General features: G+C 32.5%; 1 protein-coding gene and 1 long non-coding RNA gene across 9 annotated transcripts in view; one reads left to right on the top strand and one right to left on the bottom strand.

Annotated features, from left to right (window-relative positions):
- Window positions 1-20,704, bottom strand: part of LOC123797216 (uncharacterized) — a 210,469-nt gene that overhangs the window by 85,507 nt on the left and 104,258 nt on the right. For 2 of the 4 annotated variants that reach the window (XR_015723457.1, XR_015723459.1), the window contains one exon: window positions 14,469-15,127. The exons of the other annotated variants lie outside the window; for them this stretch is intronic. This is a non-coding gene — a long non-coding RNA (uncharacterized LOC123797216). Of the gene's footprint in view, window positions 1-14,468; window positions 15,128-20,704 lie in introns of those variants that run through there. 4 annotated transcript variants of the gene reach the window in all.
- Window positions 1-20,704, top strand: part of CNKSR2 (connector enhancer of kinase suppressor of Ras 2) — a 255,489-nt gene that overhangs the window by 136,006 nt on the left and 98,779 nt on the right. For 3 of the 5 annotated variants that reach the window (XM_045804992.2, XM_045804991.2, XM_087860269.1), the window contains exons 9-10: window positions 7,039-7,185; window positions 17,170-17,303. In XM_045804992.2, coding sequence (XP_045660948.1) covers window positions 7,039-7,185; window positions 17,170-17,303 — 281 coding nt within the window. The remainder of the gene's footprint in view (window positions 1-7,038; window positions 7,186-17,169; window positions 17,304-20,704) is intronic. The other 2 variants (XM_087860268.1, XM_087860267.1) reach the window with 1 other exon arrangement.

The following is a 20,704-nucleotide window of genomic DNA, read 5'->3' as shown; positions in this document are numbered from 1 at the left end:
TAGTGTCATTAGTCTCAGCATGGTGGATTGTGTATTGAGTTAAGTCTCTAAAGTGCTTTTAAGAAGAGTAAAAGGACATTTGGGTGTAGCATGGCTCATGTCATTAGACATTCATATAGGCACACCTCAAGTCTCTTTGAAATTTCCTTTGTGAAGAGGTATAATTTATACATTACAACTTGTGGGTAAGAGTGTGTGTATACACAGGAGCATGTGTAAATGTTGATGAATCTGTTACTTTGTGTTGTGAAGGATAATAACTTTAAAAATAGTTTAAGAAATGTCCTATCTTCCTGACTAGGTATAGAGATGCTTTCTTGTAACTCCAAATACACCTGTGACAAAGGTAAAGCAGTTTTGGGTTGATAGGCTTAAATTCTTACCTTTATGCTTATTTTAACTTTGGCTTCTTGGGACCACAGTGTAGAGTTTCTTTTTATATGTTGGTCAAATAATTCACCAGATGTTTGGGAATCAGATAGGCTAGGGCATATCCTAAAGGGGTCAGAGACTACTTCTTCCCACTATGTACCAAGAGGAAAGGAAGCCACTCATCTCTTCAGCACCAACCCCAAAGCCTCTTGTGCACCTAATCTGGGCAACTCATTGTCCAGGGACCTGCCACTTATGTTGCCCTTCACCTAAGGAATTACAAGCCCCATCTACAAGAAAGCAGAACCTCTGGCTTTTAATACTTGGGATACCTTAAAGACTTTCTTGGGAAATTTAATTTGGTTTGTGTTGTATGTAAAATACATTTCAGTGTGCAAGTTGGCAACTACATCTAACTTGCCATTGCTTAGAGACACTGGCTTGTGCTACTTTGGACAGTCAGGAAGATAATATTAGTAGTTCAACATATGTGAAAAACATATTATCTATATCTAATAGTACATAATTTGTATAAGGTACGTATGGTGATTTTTAAAAGATTCATTCTAGCCCATCATCTTAATATGAATGAAATATTCTAATAAATGTTGAGAAAGAGAAACTTGGCCTACTTACAACCACTTTAAAACAGTTTTCTGGTTAAAAAAAAACCTTAAAAGTGTTTATATAATGTGTATGATAAAGCAGTCTTTCTATGACAAATGGGAACTCTATCCACTGTTATATTCCTTTTCATAATCGCATCACTATGACTTTAGGTCTGGAGTATCCAAGATGCAAATACTACTTTTTTCAAATGTTCATGTATAAGAAAGTTTATTTGGTAATTTAGGGTAAAGAATGTCTATTATAGCTTTAGTATCATCAAGTATATGCATTTAGAGAAAAATTTAATACATGTTGGTTTTACATACTAAACTAAACTCCCATTGGAGTTTCAAGGCACTTTATTGTCTCTGAAACCCTTACATTCTCATGTCACCATATGATGTCACTAGTCAAGTTTTTAACAAATATTAAATATAAAGATTAAATAAATAAAGATTCTGTAGGTGGGAGAAAAATTGTAAGCAGAAGGAAGAGTGCTTTTGCAGAGACATGCCTGAGGAAGAAAGCAGTGTTGAGGAGAGTGTATACTTAAATCCACCACCTCTTCCACCCATATAGAACTGAAAGTTTCTCAAAACAGTGATACTTTGTCTCACGCCTTTCTCCACTCCCTCAAATTCCACATCCCCTTCACCTGTTGACCTCCTAAGAAATTCAGCTTATGCCAATAGGAAGCCTTTCCTTAATCCGCAAGGATGGGTTAGATGCCCCTTTTCGGGGCCCCCACTGCACCCTCTATTCATATATTGAGGTTCTTCTCTTTATCATAAATGTTTCCCACTGCTCACTATGCTCTTTAACGAAGGTCAGGCTGATGTATGCACCATTACATGCATACTGCATGGAAGGTACATGATAAATAAACTGTAAGTTATTATAGTTAATCTTAAAAACATTAAGCACCTAAAATATTCTGGACATGGACACAAGTCCAAAAAAAAAAAAAAAGGTTAAAACACAGCAATCCGTTTTAACAAGCTTTCTAGGTGATTCTACACATGCTAAAGTTTGAGAAGCACATTAAAGAGACACTAGACCCCCATGGCCATATTGACGAAGGAGCTATTTGAGGAAGTGATTCTTTAGTTGGACCTTCAGAGACCTTTTCAAAGGTTTTTAGGGGAAGAGCACTTTCTCACTGTAGCAGTATTTCGGAGCTACAAAAGGCTAGAGGCAGAATGACCAGTTAGGACTCTATTTTTAAAGTCTAGCAATCAGGTAAAGCAAGCCAGAACGAAGACAGTAAGAAGAGACATTAGTTGCTAGAATCTGTTCTTTAGGACAAGTCGATTAAAAAGAGGAGAAGTGGTCGTAGGTGACCCTGTGCTCCAAATTTGAGACAGTGATGTTTTTTATTGATGTTGAATGAGAGCAGGGAGATAATGAGTTTGATTTTCAAAATGTTGGATTTATTCGAATTACCAATGGGATATTTATAGAGGGTGGCGCATGCTTGCTCTGGTAATGCTTTGTGCTTTAGAATTAAACAGACCTGAATATGGATTCTGGCTTTGCCACTTAGCCAAATTCGTAATATTGGCAGAGAAAACTTTGAATCTCTTTTTGCTTCAGTTTTTTCACATGTGAAATGGGTTTAATAGTTTCCCTCATACAGATGTTAAGAATGGAAATACAAAGAAAAGCAACATAATATAGTTATGAAGAATATAGCGTAGTGAATTATTGATGCTTGATTGATGCTTGATTATTATTAGTATGGATGAACTGAACTGTTGGAAGTATGTCACTAGAGTTCTTCTAGAAAGCAAGGATGATTAGATTTGAGAGTCATATACACAAAGTTGGTAGTGGAAGCTCTGGGAAGAGACCATTGTAGGAAGACAGCATGCAATTTTAGAAAGGAGTCTAACAGTTAGCCTAGGGTAAACACCTGCATTTATCGGTTGTGAGGAGGAAGAAAAGATAGAGAACAAACGATAAGAAATGTACCAGGACCTAATCTGTTGTATCATCTATTTGCATTTTCCTACCCATTCTGTGTATTACAGTTGGAATGTATCGTGACATTGGAAATCTATTGTAATCATTTAGCCTCTGCAAGTATATTAAAACATCTCTTTTGGTATTGAGCACACTATTTCATAAGCCAACTGATTCTTTTTTGGATGTCTTTGATTATTAGAATATTTTTCTTCACATGTATCCTTAACCCATTATCTCTTGAAATTTTGTACCTTATTTAATTCCTTCCCGTATTAGTGGATTAACCTCTTATGTTAACCACCACTAGGATCCCTTCTTCCTTCTTTCAAATCTCCCTCTATCCTCTACCACAGAAAAGCTTTTATTGCAGCCAATGTAAAGAATACTTGGCAATCATTTTTTAAAATTACTTTTATATCCTTACATGGTTTCTAAGTCGGGTCTGTCACACAATATTTTAAAACTATAGGCAGAAACAAATGGGAAAATGGAAAGCTAATCCTTGGAAAATGATTATTTTGCTTATTTTCACATGAAGTTCTAATTCACGTACTTGCCTCTTTATGATACCAGTTACCCATGTCTCCCTATAATCTGTCAACCATAAGTATCTAAATAACAGTTAAAGAGAAATAAATTAATTTCAAGAATTCACTACACTTTATTATATGGCTGAAGATACATTAGGATATCACAGAACCAAAGCTGGGAATCATTTTTCCTGGAGCGTTAGTACCACGTCATATTTGACCTTGGATAGAACATGGTACAACTCAATAAATGGATACAATTGTTAAGAATTATATACAGTAGACAAGATAGAAACTAATGAACAAATGAACCAAATTAGAGAGTTTGAGATAGGTCTAAGGGAAAGGACTATTTGAGAGACGTGATCGGTTGCTGTTCAGGAGTGTACAAGCCCTGGATGAGACTGATACAGCTAAAACCTACCTCTGTTATTGAGAAAAATGTCACATATAGGCTGTGAATTGCTCAGCCAGCTTCATTCCCATTTAGTGATTAATATGTGAGCCTGATTTAACACTTAAATATCTACTGAAATCATTCATTAAACCAAAAATCAATAGATAATACAGTTCTTGACTTATTAAGCATAGCTGAGTAGTAAATTTTTTTTGCTAATCATCTGAAAGTATAATTAACAGAGAAGATGTGATTCCTCCATCACCACCTTTTACTGTTTTAAGTAGTGTTGTCTTTCTGGTTCTACACTTTTTGTGGAAATTGTCCCTACATAACAAACTGTCCTCATTAAGTAATTCATAAAATTCATGATTTTCTAACTGGAATATTACTATTCATGGACTAAGTCCATTTATTTAGTTGATTTTGTTATTTATAAGAATAACGTGTTTATCACTAAAAGTTCAGGAAATAGAAATATAAAGAAGAAAATATATACTGTAGTTCTTACTCCCTTTTAGCATAACCACTGCTCATGATGTTGTATATCTCTATGTTTTATATATTTATATAAAATTTTTTTACAAACGTAGAGTTGAGTTACATTTGCTATTTTGGAACTTCCTTTTTTTCCACACAACAATTTTTATATCCCTTACTAATAATGAACATTTACATAATGTACAGTTTTTGGTTGGTTTAAACAGTACTGTGACACACGTGTTGCACATTTATCTCTACTTTTATCCAAATCATTTCCTTATGGTAGTGGAAGTAGAATTGGGGAATCAAAGGTACATACTTTATATGTGTCTTCATGGATATTTGCTTACTTTTATTTAAAATATTGCTAATGTTATGTCAGTGAGAGAGGAAAGGCTGATTGATAAATAGTAAAACTTGTGTTGCATATAAGTGTTGAATCACTAAATTGTACACCTGAAATTAATATTACACTATATATGGTAACTAACTGGATTTAAATAAAAACTTGGAAAAAAAAGAAAAATGGAAAAAATAGTAAAATTACATACTTTTCTGCATTATATAACATTCAGCTCTAAAATTAAAATCTAACCAAATTACTACTGTCTCATCAAAAAACAATTCTACTTTCTCATGGAAAAACAATTCTATTTTTTGAGACTACATATTCAAAAAGAGCATAAATTATGAAAGAACAGGATGAATCAGATTGCAGCAAACATTATATGGGAAAACACCATCTAGCCTTAGAAATTCCCAACTAGGCACAATGATCATATCAGAAAAAAATGGAAAGAAATTGGTGGATAGAAATATGTAATTCATTGTCGAGAATACATATGCTGAAAGAAAAAGATGGCCATCGTATTGGCTGTTTTAGTGTAGTTAGTAATTATTTGAATAAATAAAATAAATGATAAAATGTGGTTATCATTAATAAGTTGTTCATAAACTCTTCGTATAAACAGCATGTTTTCTCCTCCAAACCTTGAACTCAGAAATCTGCTCGCATATTTTTTTGGCAAGCAAAATGAACACTTGGATTTGAATTCAATTCGCTTTGACTCTTGGCTTACAGAAATGGCTGCAGAAACACTACTTTGCTATCAGAGGAATCAGACTCAATGTAATACACCTTTGGGCACATAATAATTCCCACTTACGTGTAATGGGAGACATTTGACCAGTTTCATTACTTTAGTTACCTGCATTAATGTGATTTTTTTTTTTAACTGGCAGCCTCTTATTCGTGTTCGGCAAGTATCAAAATGATCATTTTGATTCATATCTGGGACCCCTGAGTTTCTAAGCATTGTAGCATCTCACTTCTTTTTGTCCTGACTTTTTCTCTTCACCATCACTCCTTTCAGCTGCAGTAGAGGTTATGATTTAAATGGATGCCCACGCATTATATAAACCACTGTCTCCCATTATCCCGCAGTGGCTGCAGTCCAGAGTACCTCTTCATCATAGTCTCAGGATCTGTGATTCTTTCAGTGGAAGTGCTTATTCTTTTCAGCTTGATCATTATCTTTCAGGCAAAAACATGATGAATAACAGACAAGGGCACCCATTCCCTTGCACTTGGGTGCCTAGGAAGAAACTAGATTACTGTTCAGACCGTTTGTTAAATCCTGCTTGTAATCCAGGATAAATTTTGATACAATGTCTTTATATAACATCCTGGAAAATTCTAATCCATTCGAGTTGGGAAAAAAGGTTCTTCTTGCTCTTAAGTGTGAAATGTGTTTTTTTTTTTAAATCTTACAATAATAGCTATTTTTAATGTGCTTTAAAGCATAGAGGATTTCAGTTACCTGATAACTGCATAACTAGTCCGTCTTCAAGCAAACTAATAAATTATTCTATGTTCAAAAACTTAAAAGGATGATGAGTGAAGCAATTTAACACGGGAAACAGTTGAGCCAGGTTTCAGGACATTTATTAAGTACTTGGGTTTAACTATGCAATACGTTTTGAGGTGATACTCAAATAGAATGGCTTCATTAAATTCAGCACATTATATTTTAGTTTATAGGGTCATTTGGAACACATTTCCAATAGCTGCTGCATGGGAATAGTGTTACGTTGTCATTTTTTCTTCTATCATAGTGTGGTAAAAGGTTAATTTTATTGATGCTGTCTTCTATGCATCAGAATGTTGCCTTGCTTTGTCAGTACCAGCTCTCAGTAGTATAAAGTCAGTCTAATTTAGAAAGACTTGTAGCACATATCTCTAAAAGATGGTGATGAGAAAGCATGTGGTATAGCTTGCAAGCTCAGGACATTGCCAAATCCTTGTTTTCAAGCATGTGGATTTTTGAATTGTACTTGTGAACAGAGCTTGGATCTAAGCCTTGCACAGCATTAATGATGACATAATTTCTTTAAACTCTAAATTACTCCATTGGTAGGATACCGTTTTAGTCTCTGCTTTGACATGGTAAATGTCCATTATGTTATCTCATAATAATATGGACTCTAATGCAATAACATGGTTAATCAATTCAAAGATAAAATTTCTTTTTTGAGTATATATCTCCTGAAAATTGATAGGATGGTACACCAATTATGTGATTTTCTTTCTTTTTTTTTTAACTAATCTTATTAAAGGGGGAGAACATTAAATCTTTGAATACTGTACCTCAATTTTATTGTAATGATTTTGCTGGTTACCAGGTGGGGTGGCAGTTGAAAAATTTGGTGAATGCACTACGAGAGGACCCGAGTGGTGTTATCTTAACTTTGAAAAAGCGACCTCAGAGCATGCTTACCTCAGCACCAGCTTTACTGAAAAATATGAGATGGAAGCCCCTTGCTCTGCAGGTAATGAAGCTTAATCATAAGTCATACACCATCATTTTAGCCATAGATTATCTCAGTAATGCTTCTTTATTGTGCCTCATCTCAGCAGCATATGGATTAATCTTTGTATGCTTTTGAAAATTGGTTTGTGAAATTATCTCTTCACAGCTTATCCTAATAGGCTTAATTGTGATGAAATCTGTAAGTTACTATAACTAAAACCCAAATGATAAAGAACTCTGCCTTAATTTTGTAAACATTTAAAGCATAATTACAAAAAAACACAAGTTATTTCAAGCCAAAATATGGATAGAGATGAAAATGAGAGGTTTCATTTTGAGATATAATCTTCTATTTAAAAGTTACACTCATACTTCTTGGAGAAACTGAATGATAGTTTATAGAACTCTTTTAAATCAGGTCATAAGATAGTAATAGTTATTTATAAACAGTAGGTAAAGGAAGTTTTATATAGTAATTAAAATGTACCTACTACATTCCTTCTGACTGATCGTTTTTTCTTTTCTACCCTGTCGGATGGCAAAATAGGGAAATTATTGCATTAGAATTTCTGCATTTTTCTTCAGCATGAAACCACTCTAAAATATTACTCTATGGATGTTGATTAATTATATTCATTAAGAAGCATAGTTATCTAGGAAGTTATAAGAATATGATTCTGGTTAATGAAAAACAAGGAAGTAATACGTCTCTTTCCATTTCAGTCAATATAATCTTTAAACGCATTGTAAAAGAAATTTTTGTCTTTCATAAAACCTGCATTTTTAAAATAGACTATTACCTTTCTTGGAAGTCTAATTTTTTAAAATCGTAATTGCCCACTGAACTAGAACATTGCCCATTGTTCAGATTAAAAAGAAAAGCAATATAAGTAAATTCCATTGTTATCACTGCTGTATAAGTTGTTCCTAACTTCTCTATTAGTACCTTATACCATTCTTAGATGTTTTTCCCCCTAAAATCCTAAATTCTCCATTACACATGAATGGCCTTGTGGATTATAATGATTTCTCATTGTTTAAAACTTTACTACTTATTGTCCTCAAAGTTGGAGTATATTTAAATAGCATAAAAACATTTAAAATGTTCTAACATTAAGGTCTTTAAATTTTTAATATTAATCTTTCATTTTTCAAATGAATGTATGTAAACTATATTAATATGTCCAAATACATTTGATTTGCAGTATATGTCTATTATCAAATATTTTTAATGTCACTAAAGTTCAGAGTTCAATGTTTTTTGACTCATTAAATCATAAATTAGCAGGTCAGACTTTCCCATCACATTATTTTATTTTTTCGCTGTATTATAAGTTGCTTTGTTGTTCCACTCTGTAGTTTTCCTATTGACATGTCTTCCTCAAAGATCCTGAGAGGTGGGAACACCGAAGAAGAGTCCCGCAATTTCAGCCATTAGGTTTTTTTCTCTATATATGTGTAGTTAAATTTAACAACTTCTCTCTAATCCCTTCTATTTCACCTGGAACACCAAAAAGACACTATTTTCTTGTTGATCCATGAACTCTGTTTGAGGGAATATCTCTAGGAAATAAACTGATAATTTGGTCCCTTTTTAGATTCTTTTCCACAAGTACAAACTGGAGAATTAAGGTAATGACACTATCCAGTTAATCACTTTTATGCCAAATGCTGAAATAATCGAAAGACCAACATTTCTTTTTTGCCACACATTTGGTGTGTATATTCAAAGCTGAAGAACAAAGACTTTAATTTTTTTTAATTATTTCACATCATGTTTTAATTATAATTATAATATGTTATTAGGACACTGTTTCTAGGTCCATTGCTAACTGCCAAGAAATATGCCTCACCAGATCACTAATTGTATTTATTCCTCATTGCTTGTTTAGTTACTCTGAGTATATTTATAAATTTACTTTTTCAGATTGCTGAGATCAGAAAAAAGAAAATCAGCATTTCCATAAGTGCTTATATGTATCAACATTTTTATAAATTTGTTACTTCAACTGAATTTAGTTCACTGAAATGTATTGTCCAAGCTCAACTCCTTATAGGTAAACAATACTGTTGGGAGGGTGGGGAACTTACTTTCAGCTGCTTTAAAAATTGCTTCCAACCAAAAAATTGGTTGACTTTTTACAGAGCAGAAGAAAGAGTATTAGTTTTAATTAAATACTTCCTAATGGTGGTAAAACAAGGTCTTGGTAAGAGCAATGGATAAGTCCTCTAACATACTATACCACCATCAACAAATATCCCTGAAATTTTGAAGACCTGATATTGTACCATTGCAGAGTTGTTTCTTGACCTTACAGCTTTGGTCTACTCTAAAATACAGAGACACCAAAAGCGTAATGGGAACTGTCTGGTCAGAATTTTTATAGGGTGTAGATTAATCAAAGATGAACAAAACCTGACAGTACCAGAATCTGTATCTTAAAGGTAGACTGCCTCCAGAGGGGGAAAAGTCAAAGAAATAATGAGATAAGGTCTTGCAGGCAGTTTTGGATTCCTCTATGACTTTGCCTGAGTCCACATATTTTTCCTAGTGTCTAAGAAAGAACCTCAGATGTGAAATATAATTCTTAATGCAGGAATAATCCTCTGTGCAGGCCCAAGTATCAGTCTTACTGTATTCTCACTTCTGGTCTGTATACAAATACGTTGGAGCTAAAATACCCATTAACTCACTTAAATAGAAATCCTCAGTGTTCACACCTGGAGAATTGGACCTTAGGTTATATTTTTCCACAGGAACAGTCTACTAAGAATGATTTAAATAGAGGTTACAAAAAGAAATAATTTATGGCATTTATTTAATTCAATATATCTATTTCAACTTTTTCTTCTCTACCAGGCTTAATTTACCTACTGGCATTTTCAAATAAAATATGGCTGAGTTTGTGTAGTGTGGAGACAGACACTAATAACACGCATCTTAAAAAAGTAAAACTTTATTCTAACATAAGGAGTAATTGTTTTTTAAACTAACAAGGAAATAATTCGTACCTACACAAATAAAATTTAACCTTGTCTACCCCAAGGTAGAAGATTATTAAAGAATACCGCCTTTTCATAAAAGAAGTTTCATTTCTAAAAATATTTTGAAAGGATAGTAAGTTCTATTATTATTCAACTGTAATAATGAATTTGGATTTAGATTTTCTTGTGAAAATCATTCATGAAATTATAGCCAAATAAACAAAAGCATACAATTCAACTTCATGCTCACAGAGCAATTTCATTAGTACATTTCATGAAATTTGGCAATTCTTTTTTTAAATTTCTGATTTCTCAAACATTCTGCAATAGAATTGAAAGACTTAAAGATACCTTAGTCAAATACTACAAGCAGATTTAATCTGGAGTTGAATTCTGTTGTCATCTGCACCCATTTACAAATAGTAGAGATCTTTTGCCTGAGGTAGAATCTTTTATTCTGTGAGAGCAAACCAGGGATTTCCTGCTTTCCAAGGACTGTTTTTAAAAAACGTGGTCTTAGTAACACTTCTAGTCAATGTCCTGGATTTTGGTGACCTTGGTGATTGCTTATGGCCAAGTTCTTCCAATTTAATGAAAAAAAATCCCAGGGAACTCTGAATAAACTTCAAGATATATTTTTGGTGTTTGTGGTTTTAAGTTAGTATGCGTAGGTCACAAGCATGTGTGGATGGTGTCATTTTCTTCTTACAAGAAATGCATGGGAGAATTAGCTGGACACTAGCAAGAATGTTGATTGAAATCATCACTGGGAATCAGCAATTTTTAAAAACATTAAAGAATCCAGCTTTTTTGGTGAGAATGCATCTCAAATGATCACTATAATCAATGTTGGAATTCAACATGCTGATATAGGTTTCATTAAACACATTTTTATATGAAATAACATCAAGCTGTATCATTAGAATTATGTTCTTGAACTGCATTCTAATCCATAAATCTCTTATATCTGTGTGAGAGTTTTTGTGTGGTTTTGTGCTTTTCGTTTAAAAGTTTATTGCTTAGCATTATCTTGATGCCATTTTTAACAGGATATTTAACTTTGAGCAGAAAAAAGAAATGGAAAGCAGATAGTCTTAACAGTCAATTTTGTCTATCAACTGGTATAACAACAGAAGAATACTAATTGATTACGTTACATTTCAAATACATACAGATATGAATGATTAAAGTATTCTGTGAAAACCAAAACATAAGAAATAATAAAATTTGTTTTAATATCAAATCTATGGGTCAAGGTGACCGAAAAAACCATTACTAACAAAAGTTATGTTTCTGAGAGTTTTGTTTTAAAAGCATGTTTTGAAGAAGAAGATAACCAATATTAGGTATGACGGTAGAGAAGAAAAGAAATCTTAACTAAAAATGTAATTGTGCTGACTGAGAGGCAGAAACAATTATATGTTTTACATGCTCAAATTAGTAAATAGCTGCAAGCAATTGTCACATCAAATTTTTGTTCAGCAGTGTTTAAGCAAATTAATTAAAGTATCTAAATCACATTTGTGTTTTTCAGCCAAATGCTTTCGAATGTTTTGCTGACTACAGATAATCACCTAAAATGCAAAAACTATTTTTCAGTTTCTTTATTCTTTAGTTTTTCATTCTTTAATTAATATCCTAAAAGTGATGTTTACTGTAACTTGAAAAATTTGGAAGCGCAGTTTTAATATTGCAGTATTAACTATGCCAGTAAGACTGGACAACACAAGAATAAATACACTCGTATTAGTCTTAGTACAATGTGCAAACTTTGATGCCTCAGTATAGGCATATATATACATAAAGCCATTTTGTAGTGTGACTCTAGTCTATATTTCTTGTATACCATGTAACTACATACTTTTATGCACATATATCTGTATTTTTAAACGTATACAGATATGGTTTCCTGATCAAATTAATGGTCAGAAAAAAATGTTTCTTTTCTTGGTGGTCTGACAGGAAAGGAAAGATTACATGCTTATAAAAGAAGACTCCAATCTTTTGTATGTATGAATTTAGATTCTAGAAAAAGCTGTGAAAAAACTGAGAGTGGGAGAATTTTGAATAAAAGCGTTTCTTTTGCTTAGGTTCTTTTCAGATAATTTAATACTCAAGAAAAGCTTTCCCAGGGAAAATTATGCCCAATAATTTTCCAGATTAGATCTAACATTCTTGATATGGTCAAGAAACTTACAAATTTTATACAATGTCTTGCCTCCCAAAATCCAACATACATTTTCTCTGGAGCATTTGTTTAGATGATTAAGAACAGAGTTGCTAACATAAAACAATATTCTGGTACTTGTGTTGGGAATTATAATAAAAATGTGTTTGAACTGAATAAGGACTTCGTGTGAACGTTCTATGCTAGAATAATGGGGTATTGTGATCTACCTGAGTCTGTGCTTATTCCCAAGAGTGACTAAAATAAATGGTCAGGTTTTATACTTGATGTAATCATTCAGATTTCAGTGAGTGTTTTCCCCCTGTAAGGCAAAGCAAACTCTTTGTGATCTTTGCATTCGTGAATTTTAGAGAGAACTACATAATGTGTAACACACTGTTCTAATCTTTAATGTTGGGGCTGTCTTTATGTCACTGGTGTCATTCAAGACTTTCTATAGCTCTATGAAAGCCAGGCCACTTACCAGACAGAGGGACAACTAAATTAGGATAAGCTTGCCAAGGGTTGTTAAAATGTAAACTGTTTCAAATAAAACCTCAATGTCAAATGTAGTTTCTTAAGTATGGAAGCTCTTTTCTCATAGTCTTTATTTAAGACCATAGGGGTTTCAGAGGTATACCTTCCAGATGTGCTCAGTTACCTTAAAGACGTTAGAAGTGGGGACATAAGGAAAAGACCTGAGCCATCAGAGGATTTAAAGTGAGATTTCAGCGATTCCTTACAAAGGCCGAAAATTTTATTTTATAAAAATCACAATCTTCCAATGCTGTTTAAGCTGGATGAGTGGGATATTATTACTAAATAATCACACACGATTCAGAGGAAGATTTGTGTAGTGCCATATTGTAGGATACAGCTTGAAAGTATTTATGTAGCTCAAACTAACAATATGAAAAAAATGTATGTGTATGTTTTACCTAGTAGATTTCTAGTAGTAGTCCTGTTGACTGTAGTAAGTTATCATTAACTGACTTAAGTTTATCAATGTATATTTGAAGAGATACATATGATCATTTGATTTAGAATCTAGATATTTTCAGAGATGCATGCCAGTGCCCGGGAGAAATCTATCAGAGTTGTTTTAGCAGAGTAATGACATTTATGCAAATGCCTCTTCCCTTTTGGAGTCTCACTGAATCAGCGGAAGGAGAGCTTTATGTCAGTAGGACCATTTACATATGAAAACCAAATGTTATGACAAGGTCCTTCCAGGAAATAAACCTATTTGCATAGAATCCAAAATGGATCTATGTCATACTTGATTGCATACTGTAGCAGATCAAGTTATATACGAAGCTTCATGCTTATTTGAGTAACAAGATGCAGTCTTAAAATAACCTTGTATTTAAATGATGGTAATTCTTAATTCTCTTTCCATATTTTGCCAATATTAGAGAAAGTATCAAAGTGGCAAAAAGGTAAAATAAAAAAGTATTATCCTTATTTCTACATTTTTCCTTAAATTGGAAATTCTTCATAATACAGTAGTAACTACTTTTCTTTTACTATGTTATGAACAAATGATGAAAAGTAAATGTTGCCAAGATAGGAGAAGCTATCTTTCTGCATTATTATGCTAACGTATTTGGATATTTATTCTGAAACTAAGAAATATGTCTATTAAAATGTGAATTGAATGCTGAGAGAACTCCTTTTTTTATTTGAGGGAAGCTGTATTTGTCACTTTTTTGTGTATTTTCACACACTTAAATTGGTATTGGTGGTGGTTGTAATTTTAATGCCACTTGTTACAACTAGGAATTTCTTGCTGGTGATTTCAGCTAATAGCATCATTTATTCTGTGCTTGATTTAGTAAAATTTTACCTATCTTTCTAATGTTCTTTAACGCCTTTTTCATTCTTTTTAATTTTGTATTCTTTCAGTTCTTGTTCAAAGGTAGAAAAATTTTTTTAAATTATAATTTTAAATTATCACAAAGACTTCCTTTGGGGTTAAACAGCTATTTCCATTTTCCCATGAAGCTTCTATTTTATCATATTTTATTTTTTCATTGCTTAATGTATAACTTTTTAAATAAGATTCTCAAGAAGAATGTTTGCTTTTTAGTGTGGATTAGCTTGACAAAAGTAATACAATTAGTAGACAAAAATATACTGAATATATTTAATATTTACTGTGTGTTTTATTTGGTACAAAGCATACTGATTAGCCAGATGATATCTGCATGATAAACCAGTTGAAATGTTTTCTGTGATTTATCAGCTAATACAATAACTAGCCAGTTGCATTAAACAATAGGATTGACTAATTTCCATTTTCTCTGAAAGAATAAGTTGTTTTTTTCAACCACTTTAATTCGTTGAACCAGCTGGCACAATCAAACCTGTTATTCATTTAAACATATTTAAGAGTCTTTTTCTTCTACGTATTTACTAATTTAGCTCATTATGCTAACTGATGATATTAATAACAACTCCTTCCTGAAAATAGAAACCTAGAGAAAATAGCAATTTGAAGAAAGCTGATATGGCTAACGTTTAAGTTTACTGGGAGCGGAAAAGCACATGTACCCTAAGAAATCCTAGTAATAATCCAGGTAGAATGCTAGTAATAGTCCAGACAGAATAAAATATTCTGTCGGTCCTAACCTCACACTTCATGGCTATTTAAAAGATACCACTATTATTCCTGTATTTTCCTTCCATCCTTCCTTTCTTCCTCTTGGTTTGGGGAAGGCAGAGATGGGTGCTAACCAAGAAAGATTATCTTTAGTTCTATAAATGGTAAAGTAAAAGGAGAGAAGTCTTCAGAATAGAAATAGTAACCCTGAAACAAAAGAAAGAGAATAAAAATTTGTAAGATTATTTTTTAATTGCTTATGTTTTTAGAACTTGTTCTTAAATTCACTTGCAGTATTAGAATATTTTAAAATTAGAGATACTAGAGGATTTAAAAAGCATACTGAATATAAGTTTTTCTCTCACAGTATATCTATTACAAAGTTTTGGAAAGTAATGTACTGCATAATGGATATTTTTATGTTTCTATAATGATGAAACTTATTTTTTGTGTCATCTGTATTTAATACCAAGATGTCCTGACAAAGAGGAAAGCAGTTATAAATAGAGTCACAGCCCAGTGACTATACATAGTGTGTCTAAAGACTTGATCTAAAGAACCTATCATTCAGAGGTGTGTTGTAGAGGTATGTAATACATCACTAGAAACAATACAGTTCTTCATTTCCTCAGACTTCATGGTGTTCATCCATACAGATGACTCTTGATTACCTACATAATCTCACGATTTCCCATTGTCAAGATTTTTGTTACTAAAAGACACACATAATTTAACTGGACACTCTTTCAAAATGAACATAAGTCTAAATATAAGTCTACTACATACTCATAATATCTCAAAATTCCTTAACATGTAAAGTTTCTGACTTCTTTTACATCATTTGAGATAGAATATCGTAGAATCCCAAAATAAATTATCAATTCTTTTTCCCTTCTCTCTCTTTCTTTAATTTCTATTTCACATAGATTAAAACTTAAACGTCATTTTGGCAGGATGTGTGATTTCAACCTATTAAGGTGAGCTGTGTAATAAGGAGGGTCAAAAACTATGAACTGAGTCATAAACTATGTAGCCTACCCCAGTGGCCTACATTGTACATTGTATTTATGCTTGATTTTTTGACCATTTTGTTTATCTGTACAAAAGCATTGTCACAATATAAAATAGCTGTAATATGCCATTTTTTGTCCAGCAATACATGTTAAAGTAGTAGAACTGCGGGTCTATATAGATTTGCTAAAAGTGTTTTCATATTGGCTAAAACGGCAACATCTTATCATGTGAAGATACAGTTCATTTTGTGATCATTACCTTTGTGTTTGCGATTGCACTAAAATTCTTATTTTTAATATGTTATTGTATACATAGCTAATCAGTAAGATCTGTAAGATAAACACGAACATTTGTGAATTTTAGTCTCACTTTAGGATAATTTTTCAAACCAAAAGATCATCTCCAAATGCTTTGAAGCTTAGAATTGGGAGTGCTCTTAAGTTCATGCATCCGGGTGTATCGCTTTATTCAGTATATATGCTACCTTAATTTTTAAAAAAGTATTTAGTACTTAAACAGGCATGAAAATGTGATCTATAGATGTGTATCTAAACATTATTTTAAACAATGATAAATGTGTGTGCCTATGAAAGGTGAAATGATTGTGTTACATTAATCACCATACTTTTGAAGATGTACCATAAAATGACCTTGAGAAGACAGTTAGTTGTGTTTATCTTTATGAAAAAAGAAAGTATTCTCTTATATTGGCCTCTCATCCTCCATTTTTGTAACCTTTTCTGAGAATCTGTGACATCCTGCTAACTTAAGAGTATGGTATATCTTTTTGGGGAAAAGATATGAAATACCTTTCTGGTGTATCAGTCAGGATGTGAGTGAGCTAATTCTTTTGAAAGTTACCCTTTATTATATTCCCTTCAGAGGTGGGATTCCAACAAAATAAATTTAATTTAAATAAGTTTCAGACTGTGAAATAAATCTTACCATTATGAAACACTGCATGGTGCTTTTACCTTATTAATAGCTTTTACGTGGTTATGCCATAGAATAAGGTGAGTTGAGAACTAAGTGGGAACCTCTAAAGTAATAAATTATTTGTTTTTGGAGATTCAAAGGAATATCCGTGTGCTAAATAACATGCTTCTTGATTTCAGCCAAGTTCAAAAACTTTGCAGAAATAGATAATTTTAAAATGATAACTATGTGTCGTTGTCGTTGTTGTTGTTCTTTGTGTTGTTTGTGTGCGTATGTATTTTCTTTTTCATTTTAACCAGCCTCTTATACCTAGAAGTCCCACAAGCAGCGTTGCCACGCCTTCCAGCACCATCAGTACACCAACCAAAAGAGACAGTTCTGCTCTCCAGGATCTCTACATCCCCCCTCCTCCTGCAGAACCATATATTCCCAGGTATAAAACCAACCGTCCTGTTGTTCTGGGCAGCTTCTATCCAAAGACTAGTCTAACCGTATGTAAACTGTGAAGCAAATTCTCGAGGAGCACCTTGAATATTTTCTTAGATAGGAATTCTGAACATATTCTGGAAAACTGTTGCATTGTAGAGAATGCACTTTGGTTAATAATAGTAGTAACAATAATCTGTATTACACACTATGCATTAAATATCTTGTAAATGTTCTCTCATATAATAGTAGGAAAGTAATAATAAATAATAATTGGGATTCTTTTATTAAGTAAGGAATAAGTGAGGTTTTTTATCTAAGAAGCCCCAGAAAATCTCAAGTTACTTTGAAGTATTCCATACGTTTTTTCTAAAAGAGAAAGTTATAGATGACTTTTATGCCTTCTTAAATGTGTGCAAAGAGGGAGCTTTTGAGGGAGGGGGTAGATGATGAAAAGGGAGAGTATTGTTTTCCCCCTAATACTTCTGTATCTGCAGTTTCTCCTTGATTAGTTCATTAATGTTTCTGTCAGAAAGGAAAAAGAATTTGCAAGAGAATGAGTTGCTTTTAGAGTCTGTTTTGTAGATTTCTTGAGGCTGTATCTCCATTTCATGTCCAGATTTCTATTTGAAATTCCTGGCAGGTGTGGAAGATTATAACTTTGTGCCATAATGCATTCTGTCCAAAAGTATTCTGATATCCAGTCTTGTGAAATATAAAAATTATGGAAAGGGGCCAGCACTAAATGGGGGTAATTAATACCAATCACAAAGAATTTGGTTCCATTTTTTAATTAGTTGTGCAGTCATTCAAAAACAGTAATTTAAGGTCTCTTATTATCAAGCCATGCTGCATATTAAATTTCTTCAGTATATAAAAGAACTGAAATTCCCTTTTTTGATTAATTTTCATTATTCTTTAGTGCACCTAATGTTTCATTCTCTCAGATATGATGGTTCTGACATTTTATGATCTAAATGCTACAAGACAGCATGGTGTGTCCACAAATACTGTATTGTTATCTAGTAATAAAACTGTAGTCCATTTTATAAACATTTTAGTTCTTAATTTTGAGAATTAAATTTAGTTGTGGGAACATCGTTTATGAGAAGATACAATTCACTAAGCTGGCATTTCACAAATTTTTTTAGTATATAATTTACAGTCTAACATTAAATTTACAATCAGATGTACAGATCCATCTGATATCCTAGCTAAACACAAGTTGCATTTTAATTCTATTAAAATGGTGTCAGACTTTCTGAATACTCTTGCATGAGGAGCAATAAAAACGTGTGTTTTGAATAGTGATTCTTTTGGTTTGTTTTCATTTTAATTGGAAAGATTTTTATTTCAACGCAAATGATTATTTAAGAGTCCTTATTCCAAGGGCTACATGTACAGATAAAATTTAAAGATTATTTTTATCAAATCTCTGCGGTTTTTAGATCTTCTTTCCTTTTCTCTTGTGTAAGTAGGAACTTACTATAAAGAAAGTATTTCCTAGACGGAAAGTATATAAATACACTTCAGAAGACAAAAGAATAAAATGATTGAGTTCTGTCCTCTGAGTGTGGTGGAGATAGGATTACGGCCATGTATTGAAGCCAATAAAAAGCTGAAACATGCTATTTAAAAATACTAAAGAAATTAGAAGTTGAAGTATCAACATGATGGTACTTTTTTTGTCAGTATTGCTTGAAAGCTTCATACTTTTCAGTAAACTTCATAATCACTTTAATTATTCTAGATATTTTTGATTTGATTAATTTAATTAATATTTTAGAATATTAAAATATTCTAGATACATTTTGAGTCAAATTATTAGTTATCCAAGTCACACAACCATTTGATATAGCACAATCAGAACAATCCATGCATCAGAGTTCCTTTTTACTGCAGGCTTATATATATAAATTATCTGCATTTTCTGGTTTGACTTGAAGTTATGGCATAGATACAGCCTTGGCGCTTTTTTCCCATTTTCTCATTTTGATGTTAAATGTGGTTCACCTAATTTAACTCATCTGAACATTTCCTTTTTCGTATATTAAAAAATTTTCTTTATGTAAGAGAAGAATGTCAGTGTTCATTTGAATTATAAATATAAAATCTTTCTCATCTTAAAACCAAAAAAAAAAAAAAACCACCTTAAAAATGGTAGGACTAGTTGTCAGGTTTTTTCATGGGCTTACAATTCTTTGAACACGTTTATTCCAAAAGAAAATGTGGTTGAAAAAAGTACCTTTTTCTCTAAAAGAGAAGACACTCGTGTATGTGGAGTGAGTAAAATTTGGTCAGTTTTTTATTATATGTCTTATGACTATATGTAGCTTCGTTATCATAGTATATAGGGCATTTACATACTTAACCAAATTTCTTTTTCCATGACAAAAAACAAGAATTTGTAGGTCTTTGCACAACTCTGAAGTTCAACCACTAATTTCTCTCATTAATTTTACTCTGAACCATTAAATATAAAGAAAATCCACTAAAGTAGTGTTCTAACTTTTCATCTGTTTCCTTAAATCCTTTTCAGAGTGAAAGTGTAGATTTATTACACACATAACATTAAGAAAAGTTTTTTTTAATCTATACAGTAGGACAAATTAATATGTTGGGTTATTCAGGGACTCGTGATGTGAGTACATACACACAGCACACATAGAGTTACACACACAACTGTGCACACACTTATACACACGACACATGTCTCAGTTCATTCTACTGCAAAGATTGTTTTTGGTTTGTACATTTCTTAATTCAACTTTATTTGTGTGCATTTCACATAAATATGTTTAATAAATCTTCCTTGTTGGTGTGAGGTGAGGCCTCCTTTCATATCATTACAGAGTAAGTAATACCCGCCCTTGCAATTTTCTGCCATGGAGATGTCCATATAAATAGAGCATGGTGAATTAACTAGGGCTGAGTCACCCTGTGATCCCAGCTGCATTAACATTCATGTCACAGGCCTAATAGAAGTGTCTGCCCATTTAAAGATAGGCAAAACCTTACTCCAGTGCCACGAGTTTGTTAGGGCTGTTTTCAAGCTAATTGCAGTGTCAATTTCTTTTTGATAGAGGACTAACAGTAACAAAAAGCACCATGCAATTTGTTCAGGAAAAGTTTTTAGCTTGCTGAAAATGAAATTCTGCTTGGATTTTATGTTTGTTTTCTTCATGTTGCCTAAGAACTAGCCATCCAGTTGCAATTTAGCAATAAGCAATACTTTTAATTTAAAAAATAAAAGAGTGAATAGCGATGTAAATGGCAGTCTCAACTTGTGATGAGCTAAATACTTGAGACGGCTTGCTGATTCAATCAGTCTTGAGAATATTATTTACTACTTTCAATATATTTCAAATACCAGCAATATAACTCTCTTCGTTTGGACAGACCTAATTT

Source organism: Ursus americanus, chromosome X, assembly GCF_024610735.1.
Source record: "Ursus americanus isolate L20-20 chromosome X, mUrsAme1.1.p, whole genome shotgun sequence".
Taxonomy (NCBI): domain Eukaryota; kingdom Metazoa; phylum Chordata; class Mammalia; order Carnivora; family Ursidae; genus Ursus; species Ursus americanus.
Note: the sequence above shows the minus strand (reverse complement) of the source record. Positions and strands in the feature narration are given on the sequence as shown.